At 49.6% G+C, this 10210-nt stretch overlaps 1 protein-coding gene across 1 annotated transcript; it reads left to right on the forward strand.

The window, feature by feature from the left end:
- Positions 1–4273: 4273 nt before the first annotated feature.
- Positions 4274–7671, forward strand: LOC119101773 (uncharacterized). The gene is made up of 3 exons (XM_037225197.1): positions 4274–4290; positions 6053–6259; positions 6600–7671. The coding sequence occupies exons 2-3, from the start codon at positions 6084–6086 to the stop codon at positions 7441–7443; spliced, it is 1020 nt and encodes a 339-aa protein (XP_037081092.1). The 5' UTR covers positions 4274–4290; positions 6053–6083; the 3' UTR covers positions 7444–7671.
- Positions 7672–10210: the final 2539 nt, after the last annotated feature.

The raw sequence follows: 10210 nt of genomic DNA on the forward strand, positions 1-10210 counted from the left end.
TCGTCGAGGAATGTTTGCATATGCACGTACACGTGAATCGATTTTCTTGTAAGACGACCATGGTTGAGCTACCCAGCACGCTAACAGGAAGTGGTCGGTCCCTTTTATGAAGACCTGCTGCACAAAAAGCTTTTTTACGGCATTAATATTGCAGGCTGAAAGTTTGTGTACACCCCTGTCCTCGACATCTTATCTTCAAAATAAAATGTGTCATTAAAAGATAATCTCCATACCAAAGAAAATGGGTTCCTGCTATAAAATCACTCCAGTGAGGTCACTAGCTTCTCATGCGCCGCCACACAATGTCTCAGATTGCTGAAGGTACGCTAAAATATTGGCTATGCATGTCTCAGGCATCATCATCGCCTGAACCGTGAGTGAAAGGGGTTGGTTTGTTGCTTTTATTGGACTTATTCACGAAAGTAATTTTCTTCCCACGCTCATTACTTGATAATAAGAACGACGTCTGTCAAAACAAAATGTATTACACCTTGTACTTGGCAGAGCCAAGCATTTGGTAGGATCTAGTGAAGATTGATGAGATGGATGGCAGGATCTACAGTTATAACCGTAGCATTCCTTTAGAAAATGGCGGCAAGGGTTTGTGCTGCATAGCTGTCAAAACAAACATATCCCAAGGTAGAGTTTGGAAACCATTCAAATTTTTGGCCAACTTGGTGAGACCGTTCCCAGACCTGCCACGTCGTATTGTCCAACCACCAACCATTCTGCGTTAGGACTCTGAACTCGAACCCGGCCGTACACCGGCCAGCTCGCAGTACGCGATCTACCCACGACCTGACACTCAAAACGTACAACGTGCACCTAATTCGTCCGTACACCGGCCAGCTCGCAGTACACGATCCATCCACGACCTGGCACTCAAAACGTACAACGTTACACCTAATTCGTCCGTACACCGGCCAGCTCGCAGTAGACGATCTATGCACGACCTGGCATTCAAAACGTACAACGTTGCACCTAATCCGTCCATACTCCGGCCAGCTCGCAGTGCACGATCTATCCACGACATGACACACTCAAAACGTACAATGTTACACCTAATCCGTCCGTACACCGGCCAGCTCTCAGTACACGATCTATCCACGACCTGACACACTCAAAACGTACAGCGTGCTCCTAATGCGTCCGCAAAAACAAACACAGCAAAACCACGCAACGACCGCAAGCCTCCCCAGAGGAGCACTCCTCGCGAGCTGCCGGCACCTCTGCGGTTGGCGCCCAATCTAGGGAGCTCTCTTACCTGCGCGCCGTCCGCTGGGTGACCGCGTTCGAGTCCCGGCTCTGCGCGCTGGGACCCTCGGCGCCGCCCCGCCCCGTCGCGGCGCGCCGGGCCGGGCCGGACCGGACCGGACCGGACCGGACCGACGCCCCTACAGGCCGTAACGGGCCGGCGGCCGGCAGGCCCGCACGCACTCATCATGGGATCGGTCACAAGAAGTGTAGCGGCCGCGGCCGCCGCAAACCGGTCCGATTTCGGTGCGGGTCAAAGTCCTACGCCACTAATTTCGGGGCCTTCCTGTCGGGTACAGGAGGCGGTTAGGGTGCGCCTCGGGATGGGACATGACCTAGACAAGAAAGCTTGTCTGGAGGTGCCGCTCATGACCTGCGTCGGCCGGCACCGTTTACCAGCACTCGGAGCAGAGTGCAGCGACGGAATCGTAGATAAATGGTAGTCTATTTTAATGTTCAGGCTCTATTGGGACTTGGGAGGGATACAACTATATGTGACAAGAAACTCGAAGTTGGTGCGCATGTAGTTCCAGTTTGCATCAATTCGAAAAGTAATTGAATGCATGTATACCCATTGCCAACGGTTTTTCATTTCCAATGAAACCAGCCTGGAAACATATTCCGAAATAGCTCATTATTTTACCAGTTTGGTGCAAAATGCTCTATACACATTGTAGAGGCCTGACTAGTGGTTCAAACTTCGTCATATAGCTGTTCGTAAACAGGCTTCTGTCCCAAACTTTGTTTGGCTTCTCATGTATAGTCAGTCTAAGGTACGCGAGTCGACGGCACACAGACGTTTTAACCTTTCCCGAGCGATACCCTCCCTATTTACCGCTGTTCAGAGAGCAGGCGCTTAAATATCTCGTCAGATTCGCACCAATGCTTTCTGGGCAGTGGCAATTGCAAAAAGGTCACCCCTGGGTGTTGGTAAAAGCGTCTGTGTCCCTGACTCCCTTCTTTGAGTAGTGACACAGCCGTCGCTCGAGTCCGCTGTCCGCGTGCAACGGACCAAGGGCACTGGGTAACCAGCCAGCCAATGCCCTAGCTACATAGGGCAACCTATTCTGATACTGTCATTGGGCTTCATGACATGTAAGCTATGCTCCCCCCCCCCCACACACACACAAACGCACAAATAGTTCATATATAGCTTTGAAAATAAACCCACAATTGGCATGTGGCTGGCTCATTTAATTGAACGGACAGAAGAACACGTGCGCTGTGGTGGGCCGCAAATTAAGCGCCTTGTATTGAAGTTGGTGAGTCAAAGCGCTCATTCACAAGGTGGCAATTGACGAATAACCAGCTTTGGGTCCACTTCTCCCACCTCAGCTTGCATTCCAGCGCCAATTCTGCTTAGACCCTCCAATCAGGGGCATAGCTCAAGATGACCATGCTATCATTCGGGATCGGGTAAAGCTGGTCTGCTAGGGATGGGACTATTTTGTGGCAAAGTGAAGCCCTTTGTGCTCATTTCGATTACCGGGTTATACCAGCCACCATGGTTGCGGAGAGGTATATTTACCATTTTCGTATGGGTTGGGTATGAATGACCGCAGCAGTATTGAACGTTTTTGATTGACGAAGCGGAAGGCAAGCCATTCAACGAGAAGTGCGTGGTTGAAAGTTTGAACACGTGTGTCTCTACACCACGCGATTAGTCGCTGGTATAACACCTGTCTGAATGCACAACTTTGCGACAAAGTGAGCATGCAAATAAGTGATTTTTCCCAATGCCAAATTGCCTTTCGGGGAGAGTCACTGTGCTAAACGCTTTAGCATTACGTTCATGGTGGCGAGTAGGGCGTCCAATGGCATTCCTCCCGTCGGGGTGGCTGCTTTGAATAAAATTGTATGCCTCGCATGAGATTTTGAGAAAGATGGCCTTACCGATCAAATCGAACGCGTCCAATCTGTGTATGAAAAGTAAAGTAGTGGCATTCACCCTTCCAACAAGAACTACGCACCCAAATGGGCATTCACTGCAACATGAGATCAGCTTAATTGATTCACTAGGATCTTGTAGGGTTTGCTCTCAAGGTTAGTCAGCTCAGTCAACTTGACTGCTGGTTCAAATTTTGGCAAGGATGTGGGCACCACAGCCACTTAACGAAGTCGGAGCAATGGAATCTTGAACGTCTAGAATCAATATGCCTATGTCAGACGTCCCTTGTACGTACGTTCAAATTGGATGCTCTTAGTTTCTTATTCCACGATGATGTTCTTAGCTTATTTATCAAGAAACGATAAGTATTCCCGAGGAGACTCAAACAGTTTGCAGCAATACTTTCAAACAGGTTTTAAGTGGTTGGTACGATACCTGCCGGTTGGCACAATATCTGCCGGCTGGGGGGGATATCTGCTGGTTGGCGGGATATCCGCCGGTTGGCACAATATCTGCCGGTTAGCGCGATATCGGCCGGTTGGCACAATATCTGCCGGTTGGCGCGATGTCTGCCGGTTGGCGCAATATCTGCCGCTTGGTGCGATATCTGCCGGTTGGCGCGATATCTGCGGGTTGGCGCGATATCCTCCGGTTGGCACAATATCTGCCGGTTGGCGCCATATCTGCCGGTTGGCGCGATATCCGCCGGTTGGCACAATATCTGCCGGTTGGCGCGATATCTACCGGTTGGCACAATATCTGCCGGTTGGCGCGATGTCTGCCGGTTGGCGCGATATCTGCCGGTTGGCGCGATATCTGCCGGTTGGCACAATATCTGCCGGTTGGCGGGATACCTGCCGGCCGTCTCGATCCGGTCTGAAGGCGATCGCGTCATCCACCGTATGAACCGCTTATTTCCAGCTTCGGCCTCTTTCTCAAACTGGACCATAGCCCCAAATCTAAAAATTATCCAGGCTGCTGGCGTAATGAGGGGCTGCGTGCCCGCCGCCAGCCTTGGAGTGCCGTTAATGGAGAGTCCGCCGCCGGCGCCGGGCATATACCGGTGGGCCGGCCAGGCCGGCGCAGACGAGTCTCGGACTGGGGCTGGGCAGGAGCGGGAGCTGGCGCCGAGACCGACCGCGACACACGTGAGTCCACAGCGCGATCAGCGCAGGCGGGCAGCACGGACAGGACGCCCGCCTGGCTGAATTGATCGAGTGCTAAAGTTTGACCTGGCGTCTGGTATCTGCCATGGCCTATGTTTATATCTGTCATGCCATGTCTTCCCCCGCCTGACTTGCCACCAATACGTCAAAGAAGTCATCAGCTCTTGTTGTTGGATTTTTGGAGGCCCGATTTGGGGATGATATTTGTGGCAAATAGATGCGAATTAATCTTACGTAAAGGTGACAAAGTAAGTGTCTTAGATATGATGACAGATACAAGCGCAGTACAGTCTGACGATGGGCTTTCGTCGGTTCCTTGAACTGTGACGAAACAATTGCATACAAATATCCAGTGCTGATTAGGTACTATACTCATTTTACATAAAACATTAAATGACTCGCCAGCACAAAAGACCATACCGACATTGCTAGTGCGCACTGGCCTATGCGGCCCAGAGTCGGTATGCGTCTGACAGTTTGCACCATTAGCCGATAAATACAACGGCAGCATTGTCTCATGCCCAAACTGTAGCTCCATAAGCACAAGCTGTGATTTGGCACCAATTGTCAACCCTTCACCTCTAATGTATGTTACCCCAATAATTCACATATGGTCTGGTTTATACATACATACATACATATATATATATATATATATATATATATATATATATATATATATATATGGCTGTATGTCACAGCAAGTTCCGTGTTTATGACGTTTCTCGTGGTTTGCTGAAGGCTTCGTATGGTGTGTTTGTCGTTTTCGGTGCGTCGATACAGAATGTTAGCAAAGTTCATCTATTTCCTTGGTCTTATTCTATTGTCGAGCAAATGTCATGCACCCAAGAAAAGCCTATGAGGTTGTGAATTCCAAATTTTCCCCACATTTTGACAACAATCTGGTGGTTTTGTCAGCTACTAGACCCAGATAAGTTCCGCACAGATAGGTCCCTTTACAGATGCGCATTAACGTCGGCCAACTGCGGCATGACAGCACACGACAAACCGTCGTCACGCATCAAACCCATAGGAGTGCGCGGACCTTTACCAAGCCGGCACGGCCCGCCATTCGTTCTGGTATGAAGGCTGCCGTGTCTCCCGCCCTGCTGCCACCGTACCGGCGGTTCTTGGCGAGACGTGGCGGGGCGATGACCCCTGACAGATTCCACATGGGGCTCAAACGCTGGCCAGCGCCAAGTGCTCGCCTGCTGCCGCCGGTCGGGCAGGTCTTTGATCGCGGAGGTCATGACCCGCATACCTGGCCGTAACGGTAGAGAGGGAACAAACCGAAATCAGACACCTGGCAATGTGCGTAAAATGTGAGATTTAACGTGCCATGACAAGTAAAATCGGGAGGCATTGTTGAATGAGATTAACACAATTGTAAAAAAGAGTATTCCAAGACTTTGCGCGTCTGAGACGCTGATTTTCGAGGCACCTCACCTCGTTATCAGCCATTGGGAGCTTCCATCATTAGTTCAGGTACGACGGTGGCTCGCGCTAACGGACCGGCAAGGGTGGTGGTTGGCGAAGCTTTTCGTAAATACTTTAGAAGGAATCAAGTGGCAGGGTGAACATAGATGTTTTGTTCAACAAGAAATACAAGAATGGCCTTTCTTGGATGGGATGGTCTTGTTTTTTGACAGTAACTAAACCATTTCCACCTTCCCTTCCCCAGCATATCTGACGTCAGTCCAAGGTAGCCCAAGGCAAACATACTGACCATCTCTCCTACCCCCAGCACACCTGACGTCAGTCCTAGGCGGTCCGCCATGGGGTGCCAACCACTGCCCGGCCGGCTGGCCCTGTACACTCTGCTGACGGCCGGCCTGGTGACCTCCGGCGCCGCCGCTGTGGTGGACGCTGTGCCCTCGGGCAGTCACCAGGTCATCACCCAGCCGAAGACGGCGCCGTCGGCGGGAGGACACGAGCCACTCAGCTGCTTCACGTGAGTGATCGTGTAGAACACGCCCTTAGGCACTGGTGGTCTGGGGCTGCATAGGACATTATCACCATCGTCTTTGTTTGAGCTGTTAATACAACATTTACCAAACTCTGCTGTTACCTAGCATTTCGTCACAGAAGTATCAGTTTTAGCTTATTTTAGTCACTTCCGTGGCTACAAGCATCACCATCCCAACGCGTCCCTTGAAGTCTTCTATGAAGGGCGTGTCTTACAGCTTTATCCAGCGCTGTTTTGGTGGGTCTTTACATGTTCTGGACAGGCACACAGCTGATGTTCCGCTCCATCTTTGGCTTAGCATGCCTGACCAGCGGTCCTTTATCAGAGACCGGTCTTCGGCCGACCAGCGGACCTTCACGGAGGCGGAGAAGGCTATGTTCCGCTACCTCTACGACTGGCCCGAGAAGCCCACCAGCACCTGCAAACGGATGGTGACGTTCGGAGGCCTGGCCAGCGGCGTCGGCTGTCTGGAGGACGGAGACAAGTACGCCTGTCTAGACGAACCATTGCAGCTGGCTACGACGGATGACTGCCTGGTCTACTCTGTCGGCATCAACTACGACTGGAGCTTCGACGAGGCCATGGAGCGGTTCGGCTGCGAGGTGCACTCGTTTGACCCCACCATTGACTATCCCGAGGGTCCACGCTCCCCGGGCATCACGTTCCACCACATCGGCATCGGAAGGAACAACCACACCAACGTGTACGGCTGGAGGATCCACACACTAGACCAGATTATGAAGATGCTGGGTCACGAAAATCGCACTATCCACTACCTCAAGATCGACGCCGAAGGTGGCGAATTTGACATGCTGGCGCAGCAGCTGTTGGACGGCGATGGCGACTTCGTGCTGGATAAGGTGGAGCAGATCGGCTTCGAGATTCACTACCGTTTGGACCCGAGGCCGGAGATGGACTTTTACCGCTGGGCCAACAGCACGGTTCACCACCTGCACGATCTAGGCTTCAACGTAGTCAAGTGGGAGTACAACAAGGTGGTGTGGCAGCGGTACATGTTCCCGGGCGTGGAGCGGCCCGTCAGCCTGCTGTACGAGATCCTGCTGGTCAAGAACGGACCGGACACCTGGGACAGGTCAACCCGAGGTCAGAAGCCGGAGACGGAAGAAGCCAAGCAGCAGGCGGAGCAGGAAAATGTCGTACAGACGTGAGATAGCAAGCAGATCCTGTCCAATTGTTTTCAGTACAGGGATGAGAAAGACGTTTACAAATAGTGCAGTTTGCTTGTTGTGTTCAGAAGTTGTGTAAGGGCGCCTCTGCAAATCAGCCAAGGTTACATGGGCATCTAGTGTCATGAGACATACATGGTGAGGAGTATATACGTGAATATAATCGAATGCCTGGTACTCGTACCGGTACCAACATGCTCCCATTATTGTTACGTATAAACGAATACAGTTTTGTACCATGTGGGCAAGATGCGACCAATATCTGCGACTCCGGTGTCCGCGCAAAGGCTTCTTAACCGCCGTTCAGCACTATTTCCCAGTGTGGTCGCTCGATCTGGTCCTGTGATGGGCAGGGCGGAAAGGTTTACCAGCTGGTGTGAATCTAATGTGTAGTGAACGGGTCGAATAGGTCCCCGTCGTACGACATTATACTAATTAACCATAATTCTGTAGCGTGTTGTGTAGCCAATCGAACTCGTGCAGCACCACTGCGTAGACACCTCGGGTTTTGTTTTGGTCTGCTGGGCATACACACACCTCCATTTCCATTATAAAACAGAAATTTCCACGCGACCCCGACAGAAAACAAACCATACGGGCCTAGCTGTGGTCATCGGCCCCCGCAGCTACGCGCCGAGGCCCGGCACATAACGGCGTCCGTAGGCCGAATGGCCCGCCCAGGCTGTAGGCAGCTGACCCGGGGCGTGACGGGAGAGCAGCACTTCACCGAAGTGAGACGCTAGTTTTTGTTTCACTTATGAAACCAAATGCCCGAAGAAACTGTTCCAAAAGTGTCGTACAGTCATGGGAAAAGAAAGGGTTTAATCGGAGCCCTCGTCGATCTGTTATGAATCGGTGGTTCCGATTCATAACAGGTCGAAGAATATTATGATGACAGATCTACGGCTACGTGACCTTTTAGATGAATCGTGGTTTTCTACGCTCAAAGGAAAATTAGAAGTTCTTTATTTCAGGCTTCAGTGACAAGTGGCTGCTGTGACTGAAGATGTGACTGGTGACAATGAAGATGACTATTAAGCATTGATTCACAGCTCACCGTTTTCTACACACAAAAAAACTGTGTTCTGGTTCCCAAAGATTCCTTCACCAAATTAAAGCCCTAAATCCTGGTTCTCACAGGTTCTTTCAGCAAAACAATCCCTCGATTCTGGCTCTCACCTGTTCTTTTGGCGAGACGACACCCTACATGCCCGTTCCCATTGCCGTTTTAGGAGACTATGGGGCTGGCTCCTGGTTCTTGTGGGCTCTTTCAAAAACATTAGATTGTGGATATTGGTTTTCTTTGTTCGCAATCGCACGCCCCTGATGTCTGGCTCCTAGCCACACTCTCACACAAATCACACTGGATCACGTATAAATATTTACTCTTATAATGATTTAAACTCAAAGAACACAGGCCAGTTAAACAGTCGGAAAGCCCTGATACCACTCTAACTAATACATATATGCCGTCAGATGAAAAGCATTGTCTCCAACTTACAAGGAAGTACGTGGTAGCCAAAGCTATCTGCTCACCATTCCATAATAGCAGTGGTGCCCATCTCTGTGTACTGGCGCTGTCTCAGTATCGCAACATTAATTCTTCTTCGACTTGATTTACGTCCAAAATTTGTTTTTGAAGGCCACGACTAGTATGACTCTCAAGTAACTGACTATAACTCTTTTATAGGTAATCAATACAAAGCGGATTATCTATGTGGAGGAACACAAATTGGGAGGAAGGAGTTTGTCATACTTTTAGCCCTCCTCCCTCGTCCAATCATTACGCAAAATGACACTGCTACTGAATATTAACGTACAATTTCAAAATCCCAAACCTAACTCAATTATTCAGGTATAATTTTATGCCAGTGTTTATTGTGGCAACTGGTATTATAGCACGCTTTTTGGTGTAGACAAACATTGATTTGTACGATAAGAGTGCATTGCAAATGTAGCTTTGATTTTGTGCTCACAGAAACACACTTCACCCAAAACTCGGTAGATTTCATCTCAGTGATGGAGCTAACACGGGCATCAAAGTACTTACAATGTGTATGCGTTTTTTTCCTTTCACCGTATATAAAACGCGCCTAAAATAAACTGGATAGGTTCCCAAATTGCATAAGTTGTTCAGTGTATCAGCGAGGAACATTATTCGTATAGGCAAAACAGTAGTATTAGCCTTATTCCTCGGAGAAAAGCCAGAAAATGGAAACATAGTTAAGTTGATATTTCGGCAAGATGCCTTTATCGAAGTGAATTCATTCTCTTGGTTTTTCTTCGGGAAATAAGGCTAATACTACTGTCTTAATAATGTTATATCAATGCTGATACTACTGTACTAAATATAAGAATGATAATGCTAAATATAAATGTTAGTACTATTGTCTATTGTCTAAGCTCCCAAGTTGCATCAATTTTAGCGCGCGCCAATGTTGCGGTTATTGGAGTCTCAAAAATCCTGAGAGGGATGCAGTCCAAAACATGCTTTTCCATTTTTGGTCTGACAGTGGCGCAGGAACTGGGGGAGCCGCGTGAGGCTGAGACACCCAACTTTGTAAAAGTTCATCACTGGCCCCTTCAGCGTTGACTTGAAAGAATTCACCAACGATGGCTATTGACCGTCGTACTGAAAGAGCTTTCCTTGCCCCCGCGGTGTAATGTCAACAAAACATAAATACCTTCGGAACCTGTAGATTTTACGCTCATGCTCTCCTTCATTGCAAACGTGGCAAGTTCTTACGAA

Source organism: Pollicipes pollicipes, unplaced genomic scaffold (assembly GCF_011947565.3).
Source record: "Pollicipes pollicipes isolate AB1234 unplaced genomic scaffold, Ppol_2.1 Scaffold_4881;HRSCAF=5763_pilon_pilon_pilon, whole genome shotgun sequence".
Taxonomy (NCBI): Eukaryota; Metazoa; Arthropoda; class Thecostraca; order Pollicipedomorpha; family Pollicipedidae; genus Pollicipes; species Pollicipes pollicipes.

Coding starts and splice junctions, on each gene's coding strand:
- LOC119101773 (XM_037225197.1), top strand. CDS start 6,084: ATGGGGTGCCAACCACTGCCCGGCCGGCTGGCCCTGTACACTCTGCTG. Junction 6,260..6,599: donor GAGCCACTCAGCTGCTTCAC/GTGAGTGATCGT, acceptor GTCCTTTATCAG/AGACCGGTCTTCGGCCGACC.